Source organism: Schistosoma mansoni, chromosome 3 (assembly GCF_000237925.1).
Source record: "Schistosoma mansoni strain Puerto Rico chromosome 3, complete genome".
In the NCBI taxonomy this organism is placed as follows: domain Eukaryota; kingdom Metazoa; phylum Platyhelminthes; class Trematoda; order Strigeidida; family Schistosomatidae; genus Schistosoma; species Schistosoma mansoni.
The window spans coordinates 5,012,931-5,039,221 of NC_031497.1; the positions used below are offsets into that span (position 1 = coordinate 5,012,931).

Consider the following 26,291-nt stretch of genomic DNA (forward strand, 5'->3'; position numbering starts at 1 on the left):
CCCCCCCCCCCCCCCTCCCCCCCCGGTTAAGGGCTTCGGCTCGAATCTGGTAGGTCCTGGGTTCGAATCCCGCGAGAGTGGGTTCGTGGACGCGCACTGCTGAGGAGTCCCATAATAGGACGAAACGGCCGTCCAGTGCTTCCAGGTTTTCCATGGTAGTCTAGCTTCAATTGACTCATGATCTCAACTCTATAAAAAAAAAACATTAATTGTATAATTAGAGAATGGTTTATCGATCTCTTCCTTTAAGTGTTCTTATTATTAAGTGAATATTTATAGAGTAGGTGAGTTTTCTTTTTTTACTTATTTAAATCGATTATTAATTGATTTTCTTTTGAAATGTGAATGTGACAGGTTTGTGAATACACAAACACACACCTATATGCATATTCATGCACACATCTATATACATGTACATCTATTGAAAGCATAGAAACTAATATTTTTTGTTTAAAATAAGTTGTAATAATCTAGGTCAAGACAATAAAGTAACATTTCTGAAGTGACCAATGTTCCTAGATTTTTTTTCTATTCTTATTTTAACTCAATTGAGATGGAAAATTACTATTGTACTACTTAAATTGATAATAATTCCATTGTATTTAAGTAGTGAGAGATCACTAACCATCTGTTGAACCACTTTAGTCCATATTAAACTTTTTTACTGTCATAGAATCAATAATATTGTTATCTGACTTCTAGTACTGAATTTACTACATACATTAGGTTTTCCTAGAAAAACTTGACATTCAAGCCTATATTTTCAATACCTAGTTCTAATGTATTCTATCACGTAGCTTTTTGCCGTTCTGTAATTTTGATCAGTATTCACGGAATGAGAATAATATACAGTTGTATTCTCGGGTGATTTATACATCTACTTGGTTCAGATATGTACAAAGTGAACATTCAAAACAGCGGATTTTTAAAATTTTTGACTATGGTTATTGAGTGATCCAGATTTGACTGACTGGTGATAGAATGGATTGCTATGAATAAGACGACCTCAGGTGCTGTCAGAGGTATGAAAACAGTTATCACTTCTTAGTTTGCTCATGCCCTGGATAGGAAACTGGGTTGGAAGTGATCCCAGAGACTTGAGAGTGTGGCCGTAAAACCAAAGAATAGTTTTATGAAGCCGATCACATCTGTCCTCTTTTGCGAAAAGTTTGCGATGTGTTAGCTGCGTGCTTCAAAAACCCTTAATCCCGGAGATGGGAATCCATGGGGTAAGATGTAGTGTGACATTTTTAGGGATGACCTTCCTTAGCCCCTTTCTTGAGCTGTGAGAAAGTAGCATAGCTATTGATGTTAATTATCTTGAAGAAACACTTTATTGCTGTCACATCCATACTCAGTCGGTAATCTAAATTTGCCACCGAACCTTAAGTTTCTGCATTTAGTATCGCCGTTTTCTAATCAACTTGCCCGGGATGATGCAACTTAAAGTAATGTGTCCCAGTCAATATAACTCGACTGAGTCATCACGATATGCAAGTTCAACCAACACAAACAAAATGATTCAGATAACAGACTGTCAAGTCATTACTTAAACATTTTATGCCACAATGTTAACCACTACAAGAAATTTTCTGATTTTTAAGCCTAATTTTCGGTAAGTTATTAAGTAAATATTTTCTTCAACCGTGTACTTTGGGGATTATCTTAATTATTTAATCATGCTTAGTTAAAACAAAAAGTAAGCAATCAATTTCTAGAACACAAACAGAAATATATCAGCAGAATCAAGAATTCGAGTTGTCTGATTGTTGATATCGGGGGTTTAAATATGATCCGTTTTTGTTGGCACATGTGGATCTTGTCTAGAGTGCCTCGATGTATTGATTATGCCACAAGTTATTTGGAATAGATGGATGTTGATTTGTAGTGGGATCCAAGCCTTGTGTTTCGTTCTATTTGGAACTTGTCAGCTGGATGTACCTTCATCTCAATGTCGTTGTTTACACCAGAGCTTTAGCCCAGTTCTGTTGCTTCAGAGGCCCAAAACGTCATCCACTTAACTATTGAATCCAGATAGTACTAATTTATTCAGAATGTAATTATTAGAGTTACGTCATTGTTAATACTCAGGACTGAATTAATGCCCTGATAATTTCTATTTCATAGAGACAAAGCCATTATGATTAGTATAATCAGATCCAATAACATTCTACGAAGAAAATCACTATGCAAGGAATGGATTTTTTAGTTAACAATAATAATTTTAAACCACATTTATACAACGTTCGCCTTATATAACACTTAAAAGACCCGCGCTAATGATAATTAGGAATCTAGAATCAATTAAACAAAAATACATCTATTGCCTTCTTGTCAGTCATTCATAATCAAAACTGATCTCGATACATATATATATTGTCCATGTAGCTAGACCACATTAGTACAACGAGATGAATAAATAAAGGAACTGAAATAATGTAGCAGCAAACGTATCTAAGGATACAATGAAAAGGTAGATATGAAGGAATGCTGCGACTTAAGATCTAGAGCAAGATAAAAGTGAATTCATTTGCGCCATTTCCACAGATTCTGACCTATATCACCCATTACTTTCATTCACTGATTGCAGTTATTACGGGGTCCCCAACCATGTAGTTTATATTCACCTATTCAGTTCAAACCAACAGTTAATAATTTGTTTTCTTGACTATCTATTGCTTGATTAGGTTTTCAAGAAAAATTTAAAGTACACTGAAATAGTGTTCATTTATTAACGAAACTTACAACGAAAGTCTTGTTCATTATTCATGATGTGGTATACATGTGGTATTTCCTAGGTCTTGATTATTGTATGTTATTTTTGGATGATTTTCTTTTTATATTCTTATGTTAACATATGCATCTAGATTAACACAAAATAGTGAAAAAAATCACTAGTAAGGTTTATTTTACTGCATGTTATGTAATTCGAAAAGTGTTTTTTATGTATGCTTTATAACATTTTATAATGGTTTAAATTTACACCAGAACCTACAGATTATAAAAAAAAGTGACTGCATGAATGGATCGGGTACAATAAATCATTCCTTTCTCGACTAAGTCAACATCATGGCACAGCTGATTTAAGTAGGCGCATATATGCGGTACATACTGAAAGATTAATAGTTAAATTAGTGTTGATATTGGACAGTAATCTGCTAAAAGACTTTGTACGTGGTCAGTATCTTTAAGATAGAACTTGTTCGTGATACAGTTACGAGAGTATTCCCCCATGAACACATCAATTAACTAGTGGAATAAAATTAAAGTAGTTTCTTTTGTATTGAGTGATTTATTGAAAATTGAACAAAATATTGAAGACATTTAGATTTAAGATTTAGATTCTATCTTTTCTCAATTGTTTTTTCGCTTATTTTTGGACTTGAATTCTTAAACTGAAAAAACTCAGTCTCGAAGCAAACAAGTAATCTTTTATTCAGTAAAACAGTTTAAAAGATATTTCACCAATTCTAAAAAAGTCATTCTAAAATCTAGTTGTGACAGTTAGTGAAATATTTCTCAAAGAATTACTCGCAGTTCTTCTGAACAGCTTCAGCCTGATGATAAACACTCACTGATGGTATGATTCAATTGTGGTGTTTTATTATTATTTATTTATTTAAACACATAAATATTGGTACAATGAAGCACCAGATACATATGAGCCACACAAATCTCATTTGATTTGTGTGAGGGCTATGATAGTGCCCGGGTACCCAAACTGAAGCAGGTGGTTTTCTTAGGGAGCCACACCCCGAGCCTTTGACCTAAAGGTCTGATCCACAAGGCAGTGGAGCATCGTAAGGAGATGCAGTCCTATGGTAGCCGGTGACCAACAGCAGGTTCATTCGCCATTCGTTCCATCAGGATACTGGAGCCCATGTGCACCATTGGTTTGGAATGAGGGTTTTCCAACTCCCCTAGGTGGACCCTCCGTGTCCACCAACCCGGTTAAAGCGCCGGACATTCGCTTTTCGTCCTCTGAATTTCTTGAACAACAGCCCCGTCACGAGAAGGCAGTGAGTAGGACTTCCCTGGGATAGGCTATATACGCGTGGCCATGTGAGAGCATTTCGAGAGGGAGAGTGGACTCTCCGCACTCTCGGCCGTACCAGGGCATTTGGGGGTAGTTGTGGTGCACTATATGACGAAATGAATAAAGTTGAAATATTCAAATGTGAACATGTTTACCATGTAACGGAAATATTCTTATGATGAGGGAGGCACGTTATTGAAGAGATGATAAAATCTTAGTAATTGATATTTTTTATTTAAACTTTTGAAATCACTCGAACATGTAATAAAAGTTAGTTCTTTGTAATGAAGTGAATATCATTTATTATAAATGCTGTCAACAGAATACGAGATTCGGAAATTTTAATGAAAATAAATGTATTTCATGGACACTTGTTTAAACAATTTGACCTTTATTAATTTTGTATTTTTACAAGGGGAGATAACAATCTGTAACATTGTTTTGTTGTTTTCAAACACTTCGTCAACCACTTTTAAGTTTTTATTATCAATTGTTAGTTAGTCTGCATCTGTTTGTCTATCACTTTATTTCATTTACTGTATTATCCCATCTATACACATATTCATTCATCTGTGTACATCCAAACATTATGGTACATTATAAATAAAGATACATACATGCAGTTATAGAGACTAGTTTTGTGTATAGTTTTAGTAAATCAATGATTTAAAAGCTCAATGTCTTGAATGAAAGCGAAGTCCGGGTTTCTGAAATTATTATGTACATACGTATTTACAAATATAACTTCGCATGAGTGTGTGTGTGTGTGAAACAGAAAGAAGGTTTAAAATAATTGTAAATTTTAATGAATACTTCATTTACGATAATGTAAGAAAAATATGATTATTTCAATTCATTGGTCTTATGGTTGTACAAATTGTATATTATAAAAAAGCTATGGTCTATCTAGTTACAAGACACCGTAGATTAATATAATTTCATCACAGATTGTTTATTTTTAATAAGTTGAATAAATAATACTTCTGGTAAGAAAACTGTTGTTATTCATCCAATTATGAGGATATAGACTCAGGTTCGTTTATCACATATTTATTCATTTAGTCAACGTGATGCATGAAAGAAGGGGAAATTGAAGATTTCAATGAATATAATCCAATGTCTACCATTTTTTTAAAAAGAAAGATTAAGATATAGGAATGGATATATTTCAATGGCTATCAGTAAATAGTACTGGTAATCATTGTTATTTTAATTTGTTCAGTTACTAGTGTCTTTTGTTTTATATTGTGAATACGGTTGCAAAAAGCTGATAAGAGAATGCATGAGATAAAATGAATACATATTACTTTACAACAACTGTTGCTATTGCTCTATTTTTAATACTTACTGAATTTCAATTTTGCCCTGATAATATGAATGAGATATATCCATCAGTCCGCATTTCAGCTTATTCAACTATTCAGTAGACTATACAAGCAAGTGGCTATCAGGACTCAGTAACTGAATGGATAACGCGATGGTGTTTGAAGCGAAAGGTACTAGTTTCGAGTACCAGAGTGAACATCAACTCTAAGATGCAGGTACATCAAGCCGACGAGTCCCAAACAGGACGAAACGCGTGTCCTAGATTCCACTGCTAGCCACTATCTATCTTTGCTTACAATGCTTGTGAATTAAGGCTATATCGAGGGAATACGCACAGTATGCACATATACTAATAAGAGACTGACCAGTTGCAGTCCTAAACATCAATGAGAAGATTCAAACAAACAATACTAAGTGAATTTATACATATGTTCGTTCTAACCTATCAGATAAGGTATAGAAAAAAAGATCTAATATTAATTACGTTATCTATATTAGTGTTTCATGACAAAATGATATTTGTACAAGAATGATGTTTAAAGCAAATATAGATTTTTCCTAATACTAGAAATGATTAATTTAATGTATATTTGAAGTAGGCACTAATGATTTTCATTAGAATAAGATGCACACTTCCCAATTAAACCGTCCGGTGCAGAGAACACAAAGCTGTTACAATAATAAAAAAATTCACTAGTCTGCACAATTTGTTATAATACTCATTATTTATTTAGGGTAAAAAAAATACTCAACATATCCTATCTATTTTTAATATACGGGGTCACTTTTCCGGAAGTAAATAATTTTCATTAAAAGTCTCTCCCGTTTATTCCTTTATGTAGTCAATTATATATGTCATCAAGGGTAAATAAGGATAGTTCATTCTTTTTTTCTCTCGCTCACTTTGTCTACGCTTCTCTTTATTATACTGTCTATACTAACTTTTTCATATGTTTTTCTCATATATTAATAGCTAGTATAAATTTTTGCTTAGTTGTAAAACTTTTACACGAAGCGCCCTTTGTTCATTTCGTTGCTGTACATAAAAGTTAATTATTTATACTTACGAATATTCTACAAATGTGCGTATGTGTGTACAACGTACTCTTATGCATGCGTATGTACAAATATTATTGTATGTCTGTTTATCAATCTTGTAAGAAATGTATGCCAAAATCTTTGAGAGATTGAGAAATACATTTTTAAAAAATAATTTACTTAACGGTTACAATGAATAAGTTCTACACTTCGTGTTACCTGGCTTTTTTGTATTTATCATCAGAGGAGCTCAGTCTTTGTTAGAAATATGTTTTTTTAACCTCTCCTAATATATATATTTATTTATTTATTTAAACACATATATATTGGTACAAAAGGGCACCAGATACATATGCGCCACACAAAATAATGAAAGTAGGAAGAGAAGGGATGAAAAGATAAGGCGGACTAAAATGTACAACCAGAAGACTCTTTCAGTTAAGAAAGTTAGAGCCACTCTTTATGTAGAAAGTAAAAGAAGGTTGCAGCAGGATCGCCACTGGCTTCTATTCTGAGCCATATCCGATAACGTCTCTAGCCACTGTGTTGCACTATCTCTCGGACCCCAGCCAGGGAGTCGTGAAGGACCAACAGAAGCTAGCCCTTTGCAGCTTTCTTTCATGCCACGATACCATGTCATACACTGACCTCCTCTCCGCTTTTTCCAACCAGTCCCAGAGTCGGCAAATAATGCACGACGTGGAAGTCTCTGGGACGACATTCGTAAAACATGTCGAAGCCACCGAAGTCGGTGTTTCAAGATGGTGACACCAATTGAATTATCGTCTCGGCGCCCGAACACACGGTACCGAACCTCTGCATTACTAACATGGTGTTGCCACTGTATGTCAGCAATCCTTCGGAGACAACGATGATCGAACACAGAGAGACGTCTAACATCCTCAACTCGGAGAGGCCAGGTTTCACAAACATAGAGGAAAACTGCTCTCACCGACGCGTTGTAGATCCGACCTTTTACAGCCAGACTAACATCACGAAGGCGCCAAAGATGGCCCAGATTGGCATAAGCTGCTCTGGCTTTCCTTATACGTGCATCAATCTCATCACTCACGCCACCACCAGCACTTATATAGCTACCTAGATACACGAACTTCTCAACTACTTCGATCTGCTCACCATCCAGGGTGAGTACAGGATGAGAATCCTGCCAGTCTTGTAGGAGTACTTTGCACTTGGAGGGTGCAAAGCACATGCCGTACCTGCGGACACTGATTGCCAACTGATTAAGTGCGGATTGCATGCCTTGGGCATTATCGCACAGTAAGACAATATCATCCGCATACTCAAGGTCGAGAAGTCGTTCTCCAGGCAACATATCCACACCGCCATTACTTACATCCATCAGAGCTGTTTCCAGGATGTCGTCGATGGCAAAGTTGAAGAGGAATGGTGAGATCGGGCAACCCTGCCTAACCCCACTGCTCGAATGGAACAAGGGAGAAAGGTGGTTGTATGCCCTCACTCTGCCTGAGGTGTTCGTGTACAGGGCCTTTGAGATGTTAATGAACTTCTCAGGCACACCCTTCTTCAATAGACAATCCCAGAGAACAGTCCTGTCCAACGAATCGAAGGCCGCCCTGATATCAAGAAACACTACGATTGTTGGCCTGCGATAAGTATGACGGTGTTCTAACATTTGGCGGAGAGTGAAGATGTGATCAATGCATCCTCGACCAGAACGAAAACCAGCCTGCTCCTCGCGAGTCAATCGTTCTCGGGTTTTAAACAACCTACGAAGAATGATAGAAGCCAATAGTTTAGACGCAATCGGAAGTAGACTTATCCCCCGATAGTTGTTACAGGAACAACGTGAACCCTTTTTAAAGATAGGGACGACTGTTGACTCATTCCATGATGTTGGAACACTTTCTTGCTCCCAAACCCTTGCAAACAACACCGTCAGTTCCTTAGCCAGAAAGTCACCACCATCTTTAAAAAGAGCCGGAGGTAAGTCATCTGGGCCCGGTGATTTGTAGCGCTTCAAGAGTTGGAGTTCCTTGCGGACTTCCGCCTCGTTTGGTGGATCAGTCGTCACCGGCCATGGGGGGCAGGACAAGCTGGTTGATGTTGTCGGAGCAGCAGGCCAGTTGAACCGCCCTTCGAAAAATTCCGCCCATCGTACAAGACGTCGAGAGATGTTAGTGATTGGCATCCCGTCATCCTCGTAGATTGTTTCACTCACACCAGACTTCTTGCTGCCAGTGGCTCGGATGAGTTGGAAGAGCTTCCGGTAGTTACCAGATGCAGCTGCTGCTTCCATCTCATCAGCACGCTCCGACCACCAGGCTTCCCGGTCCTTACGCAAGCTTTGCCCGATTTCATTACGTAACAGCCTTCGTTTGTGGTCAAGCTCACGGTCACCCAGAGTAGACCGACGGGCTTCGATCAGTTGTAAGGAGCCAGAAGAAACCCAGTGCTTGTAAGCGGGACGTTTCGCGAAGCCGCAAGCTTCTTTATTCGTCATTTTCATGGCGTCGTGAAGATGCAACCAATGCTCATCTATACTTCTCGGTGGGATGGTAGCTAGCCTAGAGGCTAACTCCGCTCGATACTTACTTGCAACAGATGTTGCAGCCAGTTTACTAACATCGATCCGTTGGTGGTGGTCAGTCCTTCGGCCACTGAAAAATAAGGAGAGATTGGCGCAGACCAGGGCATGATCAGACTCCAGATAGGTACTCCAAAAGGAGCGGCAGTCTTGTACACAACCACGCCAGCGGTAGCTGATCGCGATGTGATCAATCTGAGTCCAGGCTTGAGATGCAGAGGGAGGACGCCAGGTGGCACACCGGCGATGACTGTGCCGGAAGTTAGTGCTAGCCAGAAACAGGTTGTGGTCTGTGCACTTTTGCAGCAAATGGTACCCGTTATCTGTCCTGCGACCAACAAGTCCCCATCGGCCACCTAAACGACTCTCTTCTGTGCCTAGACGCCCGACCTGAGCATTCAAGTCTCCGGCTAATACTACAATATCTGTCGGACGCGCTTTCTGGAGAAGAACTGTTAACTGGTGGTAAAACTCATCCTTGATTGCATCCGGGCTGCAATCTGTCGGGGCATAGGCGGAGATGACGAAAAGACACCGTTTCTCACGCCGATTTCTTCTCACTTTGATGGAACTTTCTAATCTAACAGCACATAACCGACTGTTAATGGGGATCCAATCGATTAGTTCTGCCTCAGCCCTAGCGCTTAGTGCGACACCAACGCCAGCAAGACCAGACGAATATGCCACAGGGTCCCCGGATAAGCGCACGCGGAACAAGCTTTTCGAGGCGACAGATGGAGAGCGGATTTGTAGTACTTCACTAGAGTCTTGAATACGGGTCTCGGATAGACAGCAAACATCAACATTAAGACTTTCTAAAGACATAGCCAGCCCCATCTGTTGTCTGATCTGCATTAGTGTGCGAACGTTGAAGGGAGCCAGCTTGAACGGCGTACGTGGTTTCAGAAAGACTGCTTCAGTATTCGTAATCGGTGGAAGCATTCACTTTCAACCAGACAGTGACTGGAGGTCGTTTAGATAGGACAGAGTTTCCACCATGGACGAGCTACTGCATAAGTTGGAAAGGAAGGATACACAATTTGGGAATAAAGGGAGTGAAAAAGCGACGTAGTAAATAATAGTAATAATAATAACAATGATAATAATAATAATAATGGTAATAATAATAATAGTGTAAATTGTCTTGCTTCTAGTATGAGGGAGAATAGTATCGTCAATAGAATTCATCATTTCATTTATTTGTGTGTGTGGGCTGTGATACTGCCCGGGTGCCCAAACTGAAGCAGGTGGTTTTCTTAGGGGGCCACACCCCGAGCCTTTGACCTAAAGGCGCATATATGCGGTACATACTGAAAGATTAATAGTTAAATTAGTGTTGATATTGGACAGTAATCTGCTAAAAGACTTTGTACGTGGTCAGTATCTTTAAGATAGAACTTGTTCGTGATACAGTTACGAGAGTATTCCCCCATGAACACATCAATTAACTAGTGGAATAAAATTAAAGTAGTTTCTTTTGTATTGAGTGATTTATTGAAAATTGAACAAAATATTGAAGACATTTAGATTTAAGATTTAGATTCTATCTTTTCTCAATTGTTTTTTCGCTTATTTTTCGACTTGAATTCTTAAACTGAAAAAACTCAGTCTCGAAGCAAACAAGTAATCTTTTATTCAGTAAAGCAGTTTAAAAGATATTTCACCAATTCTAAAAAAGTCATTCTAAAATCTAGTTGTGACAGTTAGTGAAATATTTCTCAAAGAATTACTCGCAGTTCTTCTGAACAGCTTCAGCCTGATGATAAACACTCACTGATGGTATGATTCAATTGTGGTGTTTTATTATTATTTATTTATTTAAACACATAAATATTGGTACAAGGAGGCACCAGATACATATGAGCCACACAAATCTCATTTGATTTGTGTGAGGGCTATGATAGTGCCCGGGTACCCAAACTGAAGCAGGTGGTTTTCTTAGGGAGCCACACCCCGAGCCTTTGACCTAAAGGTCTGATCCACAAGGCAGTGGAGCATCGTAAGGAGATGCAGTCCTATGGTAGCCGGTGACCAACAGCAGGTTCATTCGCCATTCGTTCCATCAGGATACTGGAGCCCATGTGCACCATTGGTTTGGAATGAGGGTTTTCCAACTCCCCTAGGTGGACCCTCCGTGTCCACCAACCCGGTTAAAGCGCCGGACATTCGCTTTTCGTCCTCTGAATTTCTTGAACAACACCCCCGTCACGAGAAGGCAGTGAGTAGGACTTCCCTGGGATAGGCTATATACGCGTGGCCATGTGAGAGCATTTCGAGAGGTAGAGTGGACTCTCCTCACTCTCGGCCGTACTAGGGCATTTGGGGGCTAAATATATATACGTATATATAATAAGTAATAGGTTCATAATCAAACTAATTCATCAGTAAAAATGTGTATCAATGGTTATTGGTTTCACCTAATAACAAAATTTCCAAGAGGTGCAACCTACACATTTATAATTCTTACTGTCTTGGTGACTTAAAGTTCGAAGAATGATGTTATTCGACAATAATTTGAGTGTAAAGTGATTAAATGTTTTGTTTACTAATCAGTAGCTATTAAAACACTGAATTTCAGTTTGTTGCAGTTGAAATCCCTTTCAATTTAAACGTGAATGAAAATACTTATCGTCCATTCAGTAGTGACCAGCGGAATCATGTCTAGTTGAAATTGACCCAGGTACCTCACAAATGATATTAAATGATCAAAGTAATAATGTAGGGCTTACTGAATGTGTAGTGAGCGAACGCTCGGGTGGGGAAGACCAATTTATTACTACAGGGTACTTTCATAAAGTGTGAAAATCATACATTAACTACATAATTTGCACATCTTTGAACTGTCTCATACAAGCTTCATTGTTCCTTCATTCATTGGTTACCACTCAGTTATCAGTCATTTGAAGTGATTAGTGTACACATTGCTGAGTAGTACAATACTAGAATTATAAATATCTATTCAGGGTTCTTAGTTATTTTTGATGACTTCTTTTATTTAGTATCAGTTCATGATATGAGAATGGAAACTTAAAAGCATTTTCATTTCATCATAAAAGCAGTGCAGTATTGAAAATTGATTTGTACATGATGTTATTTTATCGATTGTTTTTATGGTTAAACTAATTACACTATCAGAAGCTGGTAGATACTACTGATAATTTATTATGATTGTAAGTAGTGTTTCACAAGTTGAAATACATTGTAATTTTGTAATGATATGACTAGTAAACGGTCACTTTAAATATAAGAATACTTGTCAACATTATTTAGGCAAACGATTGGTGGGTAGCTTTTCTTTTATTTTTCATCTTTTTTTTCTCAACTTCCTAATATCTTTAGTCATGTAGATTTAAAATCTTTAAAGTATGATTGAACTGGTGTTTATTTCTATTGGATTTTTATTGAAACACCCAAATAATATGTCATCTCTTGATGAAAAATTAACTTAAAATTTATATTTGTTGAAATCATAGTCACACTAATAGTCAAGTTCTGTTATAAGTACGAGGAGAGTTATCATTTCCTGGTTGCCCACACTATGGAATAATACTTTTTTGTGGTGTTTGGAAAGGAAACTGGATTAAGAGTGGACTTGATAACTTGGGATTGGGACTACAATGCCCGAGAGACCGTTTCTTGAAGACGGTCACTTGGTCTTACTTTGAGTAGTCACAGATGAAGTAGCTTCTCAGACTCTAACTTCAGTTCTAGGTGCAAGGTAGGGCAAGCTGTGGTACTTTTAGTCCCGACCTTTTCTAACCATTTCTATTCGCTGTATGGAGTCGTCATCTCTGAAGATTCAGGTCGTCGGAAGCAAACACCTTATTATTGCTAAATCCCTGTACAGTCGGTATTACAAAAGCTTTTTCAGATTATAAGTTTACTGCATTTGGTCATTCCATTCCCCAACTAACTTATTCGACATGACGGGACCTTAAATAATGAGTGTTCCAACTAGTACAACTCAGTTAAGTCAACACGATATCCAAGTTCGACCACCACATCTAGGTAACAGCTGCAGTCGAGAGTCATAGTAAGAATTTTTGGGTGTATTTAAGCCATGCGAGTTCGTAAATTATATGTAATCATTTATGCTTTTAATTTTATTGTAATTATTTCTTTGTTTTAGCATTTACATGAATTCGTCGCATATCCCGAATTATTAACACTGCCCATAGATCAACTGAGTACGTGTATTTTAAAAGGTTTATCGATGGTACACTCATTGATACAATATACTCTGTCAGTACCAAAAGAATTGTACATATTCCAAAAGAATCACTTAACAGCACATGGAACTGTGCATAACACTAACGACAATGATAATGAGAATGGTAATAAAGTCCCAAAATCCGATGAAAATAATGGTAAGTTTATTTTTACGTGCGTGCGCGATTATTTCGTTCATTTTTCAGTTTGATTTCATTTAGTGTGTCATATAATGATCGATTAGTATAGTTTTTATCTCTTCTCTTTAATCTATGGTTATACATTCTGCTAAATTTAGTTTTATTAGTATTTTCTCGGTTGTTAAATAATATTAACTAGTAATAATAATAATAATAATAATAATAAAGTAAAAACAGCTTCGTTCACTTCGGTAAACCTAATCACAGTAAGTAATTCTCTGCATCCATTGTACAGTATTAAATCAACTTTCTATTTTACATACATCTAAATTGGAATTATTCAGAAATTATATTCCACATATTATCTTTCCAATAGTCACTATCTTCCAGTCGCAAGAGTATACTATTAATTCAGATGCTACAGGCGAGACTATAATTTATGGACAAGCCAATCATGTTTAGTACAACGTGTCTCGGATTTTGGCGCGAAATTCATTCACCCATTTGTCTAAATAACGTTTTGGCACTTTAGCTGATGTCAGTTCGTGATGAAAACTATAAATCTAACTCCTGATCCTAACCATAAATTGTAAATCATAATCCCTATTCTTCACACTGTTTTATAACCATTTAGCTATTGTAGGTAGGTGAACATTCTCAAGGTTACTTCAGCACCACTCAAAGGTCGTCCATAAATTATAGTCTCACCTTATTTCCATCTCATCCGTTAGATATTGAATGTATGATTTCCAGTATATTGGTCTCTCGTTTTCTTTTTCAAATGGTAGCTTAAACATTTTAAGCGGTTCACAGTGATCCTTTGTAATACAGTTGAATGATTTTCATGACATTTTGTACTGTTATTCATATTGCTTGAAAGTATAATGTGAAAGTTTTAACATTAAACTATTTAGCTGTGAAAAATGCAACAGGGTCAGATTAGTCAACATTTTGTAAAACTAACTAAATAGATTTAAAGTAACTATCAACCCAGCTATATGATAAATAGTTTAAACATTTCTGTGTCAATCTCATCTATAAAGTAAAAAATATTAGACAGAAAATGTATGATTGTCCTAATGTACTTGGTTCCATCACAAATATTTTGAATTAGTGAATTTGTCATAATTGAAATAGTAACAAGATTCAGTGAGGTAAGATGAGAAGGCATGAATCTGCTAGCCAAACGACATCAGGACAATAAAAATGTTTCAATACATTTGTTGAACTAATGTGTGTTTGTGTGTGCACATTCACCGGTAGAAGCATTCTTTTTGCGAACATCAACCATTTGTAAATAGTATATTTCTTAAATCAATGTGTATGAATGATAAATCAAAAATGATTAATTGAGATATTAAACTGATCAATGTTAGACCACCACTGAAAACCTGGAAGCACTGGACGACTGTTTCACCCTAGTATGGGACTCATCAGCAAGGTACATCCACAGTCCCCACGCGGGACTTTAACCCAGGACCTTAGGTCACGTTCTGACACTTAATCTCTAGACCACTATGCCGGCATCCGACCGTGTTTGTCTAAATTCAACTAATTCACGATATTACGCAACCATTTTCTATTGTTTTCGGTGGTTAACTGTCTCACACCCGACACGGTTGAACTCTACTGGTCACGGCTTCTCACTGGAATTTCGAGAATGGCCTCTTGAAGCTATTCGCTAATATACACATGATATAATCAGTATAGGGTTGTAGAGATTAATTTTTTTGAACTGAACCGATCATGATCTCAATTTAAAAAAATTCAACAATCTCTACAACCCTATACTGATACAAACGATTAAGTGAATAAGGATTGTACAGTTTTAACGTTTGATTTTGCTACTTTAGTTATCATTTTGAACTATTTGTGTACTTTCCACTCAATTTGTTGCATGTATATATGTATGTATGTATTTGTTCAACATAAGAATCATATTAGTGTGTAAAAAAATTTATTAGGTTGTAATTCATTTGACCTAGTTTTAAATCTCCCTCTTTACGTCATTCGAGAAACCTAATAAATATGAATAAATGCTATTAATAAGAATTTATCTTATCATTTTTAGCCTTGGGCTAAATTAGCTTAACAGTGGGTGTATAATTTCAATTTTGTCAAATTCATTCGTTTATTTTAGTCCAAATATCTATTCTATCTTTCTCTCTCTCTCTCTGTTATTCGCCTGGAAATAAATGAAGTTAGTTGAAATATAAAACCGACTACTTTTGAATTAGTCCTGGGTTCACTAGATCCACGAATTTGTAAAATTTGTTGTTTTTGTTGCATTTTCATAATATGACATTAAAATACATTACTAGGGACACTATTTCATAACTCCAAGGAATATCTAACTTGTCTTATTAGTCAATCGGATTATTATTTTCATAGCCCAAATCATAAACTGATCTTAGTTAGACCATCATTAGTTTGCTGACTCAGAATTATTCATTGAGTGTACTTGCAACCTCTAATACATTGTTATCCTCAAAGATGCTTGAATTCCTATCTACAATATTTTTGTAATTGCGTTGACGTAATTTGGTGTCTACGTTGAAAAGTCGATCGATAAGACTCAGTTTTGAAAATATGACAATAACCTATCAATTACTGACAAATAAGTTGTAGCACAACAATTTGATAGATTTTTACAGTTGGTTCTGTTGAATTAATGACTATACAAGAAAGGTGATAAATAGGCCTAGGATTCTCTGTAAAGCTAACCGTAATTTATTCTTTATGATTAGAGAATATTTAGCTTAAGCTTGAGAATAAGAAGCATGTTTGATATAAATTAGGCGCCTCAATAATTAATAGTTAGAAAAAATCAAATGATTAGTTAGAGGAACACTCAATATGAATTCAATATTAAGCTAGTATTTTTACGTCAGTAACAAATTTGTGGTGGTAACAGTTTCTGAACAAACTGAGCGTACAACTAGCTACACTACACGTTGTCTGAGACAGCGAGATGCATAATAATATGGTGTTAAATTTCCAAATGAGTACATAGATTTTTGATATACAGAAGTGCTCAAGATATTCAGTTCATAAAAATTAAGTAGAAATCATGAATTTTATTTGTTAGCTGTTGAAGTTTATATTTTCCTGAATGCGGTTTCCGCAAACATATATATATATATATATATAAACTTATTTGGACCTGAGGTTATTGAGAAGTACTCTTGCCTTTCACTGTCATAACTTTAGGCCAGGTTTGAAGTTTGTTATGCGAATACCTGAAGAGTTAATGAGATATATACTCGAAACTTTGTAGACTTATATATATCTGTGTGTCAGATGAAGGAGGGAAATGAAAAAAAGTCATTTGCACATATACGGCCATTCTCGTCTGTAATTCTAAAGGCATAGTATTTCTTGTAAGAGGCTGATCTATTAGGTAGGTTTAACATTTGAACTACTATTGCAACATATATTCCAACTCGGATTTACCACATAGTGTTTCGATCTCTAGTGGTCTATGAGTTTTATGTTATATGCAACAGGTATTCGTTTATAAATAGTATTTTTTATGAAATCGCCACTTTTGGTTTATTAAAATATATCCTACTTAAATCCATTGCCTAATTTTGGCATCAATGTCGATTTCAACTTCGACTGTCATAATCTAATGACAATAGTCTTGAAATAAAACACATTAAAATTTCGACTTAGCCTACTAATAAGTAGTCTGATTATATAACAGAAAACAGTCGGACATGCCTTTTCTTCAATGAAATTTTATGTGGGTGTCAATAAAAGTAAATAATTACTAATTAATGATCATCAAATGTTATTTATATTCTATCCTTGTCACTTTATGCACTGGAGGTGATGATAAATAGCTAAGACGTTACTAATATGAAGGGTATGAATATAGGACTGTTATTTTAGATACCTGATTATTATAGTGGACGGAAAGTAACTCCAAAATAATTCTTAACAGCTCCATATAATAAAGAAAGAAGATTGATCTCTTGTAAATGAGGTTTCGTTTTTTGAAGAAAACTCAATCTCAAAATTGTCCAAAATCTGTGCGAATACCATGTAATTAATGAATGATTTACAGCAAAAAAACAAAATACCATATTATCGTGTAATCTAACTATTAATTCGTCTGTATTAGTTGTTTGAATCCCATTAATGTTTAGGACTGTGATTGATAGCGCGTCACAGATTCTATTGCTAGCCACCATCCATCTATGCACGCAAGCTTATTACCATTCTTTCGGTGGGGATAAGAGAAAGATGCAGAAACTTTAGTTTGCCTGGTCATGTTTAATTAAAAAAAGGTAGAAAAAAGAGTGATTTTTCGCGGGAATTTCTGATATTTATTTTATTTTTATCAATAAACAAATTAACTAGTGGTTTCATTGAGTTTTAACGTTGGATCTACTTGTCTATCAATTTTTAGGATTTTCATAGTTTACATCACAGACTGATCTTCATTAGACAGTTATTTCAATCCATGCGGATGTGAATATATAATGCTTTCAGTTCCATACTCGGAAGAAACAACTGTACAGTGCTAAAAACACCCAGTGCTTCTTGGTTTTTATTAATTTTCAAACCAACATCAGTTCGTAATGTGAACTGTAAAATTAAATTATTTCTATGAAACCCCCTTAAGTATACTTAAGATTATAGATGGAAACACCATATACCGGTCAAATTCAGTTTGGTTATGAAATAATATCGTCTACTTAAAAACATTAGGTGAAATGTGAGAAAATTATAGTTGACTTATTGACAGTCATTAATTTACAAGTATTGTATTGGTTAAGTATTGAGGACATTGTATGAAATCTTGGGAAAAAATTGTTATTCGTGAATTTTTGAAAAGAACAATGGACTCGTTTGTATCTTAGCGTTTATTTCTTTCCATAGTATAGATCGATTTTTCTCATATTTTGCTTTTGAAGTGGATAATTTATTAGGAAGATTAGTTACACTTTAACATCCAACTTTCAATATTTTTTCCCCGAATTTATTCAAATCGTAATGAGAGAAAGTTATTCGTTTGGTATGAACCATAAAATTCAAGTATCGATTCCACAAATACCTCATACTAGTAATAATAATTATGTACTCATTAGTGACTAACTTGGTAGTAATTCTCTGAGATGTAAAGCCATGACCGATGGAGTTCAACTATGTCAGTTGTTAGGCATTTGCCTTCCAATCGTATTAGAAGTTGGTTGTGCAACACCCAGAATTGATCGGAGTTATACATGTACACTATTGTATGCCACTTCAGTGTACCAGAGGTTAGGCGTTCACTCGCGAGATCGAAAGTCCTGGCTTTGATTTCCGGATGGGAGGTAGTAGATACGCACTGATGAGGAGTTCCGTACCAAGAAAAAGCAACTATTCAATACTCTCTGAATTTAGTGGTCATTTAATTAAGTCCGTGATCAAAATTGTAAGATTCAATAATCTTCATAAACCCCTTATACTAACCATGTTCTTTTGACTTGATATAAAAATTTTTAAAGTATTATTTATTTTCTGTTTTTTCCAAAACTATAGAATCTACATCACCACAAGAGAGTCGTTTTATAATTGTCAATCGTGGTATTTACAGTCGACTGAATGCACTGATTCAAATACAAAGTACAGAAAAAATGATAATAATGCCAAAACGTATTCAATGGTCATTAGGTTTGATTAATAACCGTAAAAATTCTTCATTAAATCAGAAATTTATCGATTTTAATAATTTAACAAATTCCTCATCATCACAACTAACTAATAAAACCAATCGTTCTATATCCTCTCTTCATAAAGAGTTATTGACTAATAGTGATGATAAACATAATGATGAGAATATTATCCATAATTCTAACCAAAACAGAGCTGATAATCATAACAAAGTCATTAACAATAATTTCTGTAATGGTTATCTAAGAAATTGGGTTGGACTGTCGATTTCTGATCATGACGGCGATGGTAATCACAATTATGAAAATTATGTTCATGTGAACTGTTCAACAATGAATAAGACACTGAATAACACATCGTCATCATCATTGTCAACATTGTCATCTTCTGTTAATGGTAATGATAATTCCAATATTGGAGCTTATCCATCTGCTACAGAACGTTCGTCACTTATGATGAAACCAAATGATCATTCAATCTCGATTAATAATAATAATAATAATAATAATAATAATAACAATAATAATAATATAATGAATAGTATTCGAATTGCTTTTGTTCGTCGTGAGTCATCTGAATGCGGTAATGCAATAGATTCGTGTTTTCTTCAAAATAAATATTCACGTGAGTAATAAAAACAATGTAGGAAGATTTTTTACTTGAAGAGATACTAAGAACAAAATTTTAAGCAGAATGAAATGAATTTACTTTATTCAGCCAGATCTTCGTCAGTTGCTTACAGACTGTAATATTTGATTGATTTTTAAATATCAAAAGTTCCGTAAACAACCGAAGAGGATTCAACGAAATAAGACGAATCCATGTTATTCTGCTTGGATTTTTATTCTTCCTTTATTCTGGATAATAGAAGGAACTTTGTGTACAAATTGTTGACTCATTATTTGTATGGTAATCTCTTTATCGATATCTTAACTACTGAAGATAGTAATAGTAGTATATAATTCTGTGGTGAAATTGTCTTGTGCGAAATTGAAATAATTTTTCTCTTGATTTGTTTGTTAATAATATAATAATGATGCATTGCCTCGACAGCTCACTTATTTTGCGAAGTGTAGTAACTGTTTAGTTTTTTGTATCGACCAGGAGTAATAGAACAATTTTACAGTTGAATATATTTTTGTCATCTGAAGATTTATCATAGATATTCAAAAGAGTATCTTAAAACAGCATGATTGTGTAAATCATAGTTTTGAGGCATGTATTAACTCCTACGCTTTAGTCATCCAGCCATACATAACGTAGAACCTGCTAAGCATCTTCATCAGTTTAAGTTACCACACTATATTAGCATAACGACGTAAAATTATCCCTGAGTGGTTATAAGTAGTAACAATATCAGTGGTAATTGGAAAGATTAGGCATAGACGGAATGGTTGGAGAAGGAAGAGTGAATCTGTGTAATAAAATGCATGAAATAATTTTAAAAATTAAGATATAAGAGAAGACAAGGAGTAAATTCATTGACACTATTGAGACCAATTCTCAACCATATCCTCCAACGTTTCCGACTGTTGGTTACAGTGATTGCGCTGGGCTTAATCACATAGTCTTAATCTACCAACATAGCTTAGTTCAACTGTCAGTGACTTCATGGACTGACGCCATGCCATGGTTTGAATTTTGAGTGTCCGAAATTTAAAAGAGATAAAGTGAACTTAATAGGCAAGTATTTAATTAGACGAACAGTAGTCTGAAATTTCGACTGTTATATTCATTGACAGGCAGACCAATGTAAAACCATGAACAGGTTAGTTCAAGTTGTCAGGTATAATAACGAAGAGGGATAGTAAAGATGAGGATGAATCGATGTGTGAAATACATAACTTTCGATGTCAGTTTATTATGAGCAGTAATTAGGTCTTGAACAAAATCCGTTTTTTTAAAGAAAATAGTTTATTTTGATGAAATTAATTCTATTTCATTTTAAAAACTGATTTTTTTCTCTTTCAAATTAACCAATTTCCTTTACAGCTGCTAAACTGCGTAGATCACGACTTCGTGGGACGGATAGCTTAGTTATTAAATTCAAAAGGCACAACCTTTCAAGAAATTATTATCCTAGCGAATTAGTTCCTAATTCTATTGTGCAATATAATGAACAGTCAAACTGTGATAAATTTTTCAATCCTAATACTATTTTTATGACTACCAATACTACTTCTACCATTACTACTGCTAACACGAGTGTTAGTAGTGATAGTAGTAGTAATAATAGTCACAATAATAGTACTGAAAAACGTATGCGCTGTGATCAAAATAAAATTTTATGTATTTTAACTTCACCTCTTAATTATTCGTCAAATTATTATCCCAGGAATACATGTTATGATAGTTATCAGAATCATCCTCATCATTATCACCATAATAACCGTCTATTATCTCCAACTACACTGACCACATCATCTATTGCGTCTCGAGTGAAATGGGGAGCAAATTTAACATTGTTATCTAATTCTCTTACAAATTTTCATGACACCAATGACAATATACAAACAAATTATCCTGTAAATCATCAATGTGATTCTGAATCGAATACAAAAGAATTGAATCAATTTACAAATGAATTTAATACAGATAAAAATTTTTTATTCCCATCATTATCGTCAACAGTGATGCTTAGAACTTGTCAACATGATTTAGATAAGATAATTCTACATCCCAGACCTAGAATACCACCGAAACGTTTGGATTTAGCCAATCAAGATTTGGAATTAGCTCTGAAAAGGGTAAGATCTACTATTTTATTTTCTGTTTTCCCTATTTTAAATAAAAAATATTGTGTAATCGTTTTCTATCCTGGTATTATTTGATGTTTTATTGTTTAAATTATCCGTGATAGATGAAATACAGTTTCTTTTTAAGAAGATGGGGAACGGTAAAGAAGCTTCAAACTTCAGTTGAGCGCTTTTGGGCGGGTGGTTTGATCAGCTTACGATTGTTAGTAGTAGTTATAGTTGGAAACTAATTGTATACTATATGGAACACTAAAACGTCCTACTTTATTACTTTTTAGTTATACTAACGCACTCTAGTTTATCCATAGTTAGGTATGAAAACTTTGGGTTCTGTAGCAAGCATCCCATGGAAAATTGATTGTGAAAGATTTTGGCTATATATTGTCAAGATTATGGGGTGGTTGGTTAATGTTATAACTGCTATGATATTACTACATGTGTCTGGCCAGGAAAAAGTAGATAGAATGAGGTTTAAATCCAAATTCAACTATTAAGCTATTTCCCAATCACGATATAATACTGGTATAGAAGTGTGCAGTGGAAAGTACTACAAAAATCAATACATTTAGTATATAACCAGAATGGAACAAATGTTCAATACTTTTTAATTTTCATTACTCTCTCGTTAAGATTGTGATTATCATTGACGGTGGTAGTGTATTATACAGGGACCCAAGACATATTTCTCCGTAAATTCATATACTTATTATTAATCAAACTAACCATCCGTATATTGAGATTTAAAGTTGTATGATACGAATATAGAGATAGTTTCGAGAAAATCATAGTACTCTTACGGTTTCATCTGTCCTGTTTCAAAATTTAAAGTGATGATTTTATGCAAAGCTATTGCTACGGAGAGGAATAACCAGAGATAACTCCAACAATAACTACTGTACTGTGTTCAACAGCTTTCTTCTCCACAAGCCCCAGATACTCCAAAAGACAAATCGTGTTAAGATTGATTGCAAGACTTAGGAAGAATAAATTCACACCTACGCTAATTTAATAATATATCAATTAATTTCAGTGGTTTTTATTTACCGAATTTATCAAATAACTAGTCATTACATTCATGAAAAATATAAGTAAAAAAATACAATCCCATTCTTAAGAACTCAATAAACTAACTTCGTATGCACTGAATCAACACAAATGAAAATACATTGAAAATAACGAACAGAATTCACTTTAAGTTAATATGTAAATTTTAAATGCGATTTCTCCCTGAGCGTTGTATTTGGGAATTTAGTATCCCCAACACCTATATCTTACAATCTATTAACTGATATGATCCATCACGGCTATAACATCGTTGAAATATTCATATGGGCAAACTTTACTGTCCGAACTCAACCAACATTTGTTATTGACGCGAACTGAATGATACAGTACTTTCATTGGTGACTCTAGGTAATATAATGGGGGGATTTTTACCTAATGTAGAGAAAACTTTGGTGTTTGTGCAAATATTTAAAAACGAATACCAATTATCTGGTTGTATATCGTTGAGTCTCTTACATACCCCATAAACCAACTAGCCCTCCCATTTACTCAATTTTGCACAAATATGCAAGTCATTAGCTTCGTTGCTGTTACATTATCTCGGTCACTTTTGTTTCTTTCATCTAGTCGAGATAATCAGGTAGGGCAACTAAGGCCGACGGACGACTGTGTCAGGTTGTATGTTGATGTCGTCAGTGTGTGGCATCCTGTATAATTTCTACATTTCTCATTAGCTACTTTTATATCATTGTCTAGCTCGATAAATTTATTACAATTAGTTGCTGCTGACGTAATTTCAAAAGAATTTACGTGAGGAGTTTTTTATGCATTTTTAGAGTCTTAGTGATTGCACAATGCAGTCATCTAATAAAAATTATCACAATCGTTCAATCAAGAAATCTTTGGCTTATACAGTGCGGTTAAATAGCCAACATACTGGGAACAGGGATTCAACAAATAAAAACCTTGTGCGTCGAACAAAAGCAGTCTTACGTTCAAAAAGAAAACGTCACAAAACATTTACTAATTCACGTCGTCAGAAATCCAAGGCTAGTAATGTTGTAAGTGATTCCTTTTTGTCAGCCGAGTTTTATAAGCTTCCTTAAATTCTTTCATCTTAAAATTCTATCGACTTAGTTCACAAATTGCATGTTTCAAACATTCAATAATCAGTAAACCATTTGAAATAAGAAACTGTTAAACTTATTTTCATATGAATTATATTCAGTCTTTAACAAAATCCCACCAAGTTATTTTGATACTAACTGATGAGTGAATTCAGAATAGTTGTCTTACTCTGGTCTACGATTAACTGAATTAAGTGAGAGTATATATATATATATCATTTCGAAGAATTTGTAAAATACTACCTAATGGGTTTCTTTTTTATCCATACTGAAAATCTAGACCATTCGATGCCCAGTTCCGACTGTATTGATTTAAAATTGAAAGTTTAAACTGCATAGGTCACTGTCACGGTTGAAATACTATAGTGTATTTCCCCATTAATTGTGTACATTAATTCTCGAGCAAGTAAGTGAATACAAAAGACTCCTTGAATATATATGTACATGTTTTTACTAATCAGCAGTTATTGTATGTTAATCCACACAAACTGAATAGCTGGATAAAGATTTCATAAAGGGTACAAATACTGGAACGTAGAAAAATTCTGTTTTTCTGATCTCCTATCTTCTCTGTATATTTCATCGTGTTGGGGATTATTGTTGAATTGTTGTGTGTTTTTCATGTGCTCTGTTGAACTGGCATAAATACAATTTATTTTCAGCAGATCATCCGAATCGTTCATAATTTGAAATTACGGTAAGGTACCTAAAAACTTAATCCTTGGATTGAAAGTCTAACATTTTTATAGGAACTATCAACATTTTGTTTAAAGATTATATATTTGTCACTTTTGACAATAACTGAATATTTTATTCGTGTGCTTTTAGAACTCCTGAATGATTTATATTTTATCTGTTATCTATCTCTGTTTTTCTTCTTTGTAGAAAGGCCAAAGACATAAGTCTAGTGGAAAATCTCCCATTCCTAATTCAACAGACAGTAGTTCTGTTTCAACTCACTCACGCATTATTTCAGATGATTCCGTAATTAATGATTTGAATGAAAATGGTGATCGACTGATGAATGACAACCTATCACGTCTTCCATTGCCAAAACTTACTTTAGCTAAAAATAGTGTTGGTGAATTTAATGTAGTTGAAAATCGTGAAGAGAACACTGGCAAGTTTCCTGAAATATGTGATCGTAAAACTACTACTAACAACAGAATGGCTACTAGTATGAGTAATAGTAATATCGATAATTCAGTTCTAAATAGCTGTCAGGCGATAATTAGTCCGTCGTCATTATCGTCATCATCAACATCATCTAAGGTTACAATATGTAAATCTTTAAAGCGGAAATCTGATAATAAACAGCGAGCAAATTGTTTGAATAATGACAGAATAGTAAATAAGATTTCTCAGATCAATTCGGAAGTTTTACAGGATTCCAATGATGTAGATAATATTAATATTGATGAATTAAAGCACAGCTCTAGAACGGTTATTAGCTCGGTAGATAACCTTGAACAAATGGCAACAACTGCCACAGGATCTATCAAAACTGATGAGGAACATTCTACATCTACAACAAATTATGAATATACACCTGTTGTGGATTGTGTTGTATCGAATAAATCTACTACAGATTCAACAAACCTATCGTCAGTGTCGCCTGAGCAAGTAACACAGTGGGAAATTCCGAAATCCACCAGGTAATTTTTTATACTGATACACACATTTTCGTTTATGCGAAATATATGTCTAAATATATTTTCATGATGTGTTGTATTCCTTCAGGTGAATAATTTAATTAGTAAGCTCTTATTGTCATTCTGGGTAGCTTTATATCCTAATAAAAGTGTAAGATTCATGATTAAACTATTCATCTTAGAAAACACAACATTGCCAAAAGCATTCAGTTTAGCTATAAGTTTTCCTCATTTCAAAATATGTTTAGATAGGATTCGTTTTATCGAAAGTTAGTCGTATATATTCCTATGGAACTGAATGAAATTCATCTTGTTCTTAATTAGTTCTTTGTGTAATCATCATATGCTCATTAGTCACTGGCTTCAAGATGGATTTCTTGGAGTTCTAGAGAAAATCCGTGACCAATGGGGTCCAATCCGTGTAGTGTAGAGACAAGTATCTACCTCGGACAATTGATGAATGGTTGCGCAAGATCGTGGGTCGATTGAAGTTAGACATTAACAACATTGGATGTGTGCCCAATGGTCTAGAGATTAAGCGTTCGCACTCGAGATCAAAGGTCCTGAGTTAAAATCCCACGTGCGGGGTCGTGGATGCGCACTGTTGATAAGTCCCACGCTAGGACGGAACGGTCGTCTAGTGCTTCCAGGTTTTCAATGATGGTTTAGATAAGAATAACACATGAATTTAACTATTAAAAATCACTTTAATCTCCACAACCCCCCATTCTGATAATAACTTAATTTTTACATTAGCTTTGAATAAATGATT

General features: G+C 34.9%; 1 protein-coding gene across 1 annotated transcript in view; it reads left to right on the forward strand.

Moving 5' to 3' along the window:
- Positions 1–12,133: 12,133 nt before the first annotated feature.
- The window catches only part of Smp_137830 (hypothetical protein), a gene marked incomplete at both ends in the record, with an annotated part of 37,073 nt that continues 22,915 nt past the window's right edge, over positions 12,134–26,291 (forward strand). The window contains 7 exons of the mRNA XM_018798980.1: positions 12,134–12,139; positions 13,099–13,336; positions 18,848–19,603; positions 20,972–21,726; positions 23,577–23,801; positions 24,753–25,522; positions 25,625–25,788. Of these exons, the coding sequence (XP_018650815.1) occupies positions 12,134–12,139; positions 13,099–13,336; positions 18,848–19,603; positions 20,972–21,726; positions 23,577–23,801; positions 24,753–25,522; positions 25,625–25,788 (2,914 nt within the window). The remainder of the gene's footprint in view (positions 12,140–13,098; positions 13,337–18,847; positions 19,604–20,971; positions 21,727–23,576; positions 23,802–24,752; positions 25,523–25,624; positions 25,789–26,291) is intronic.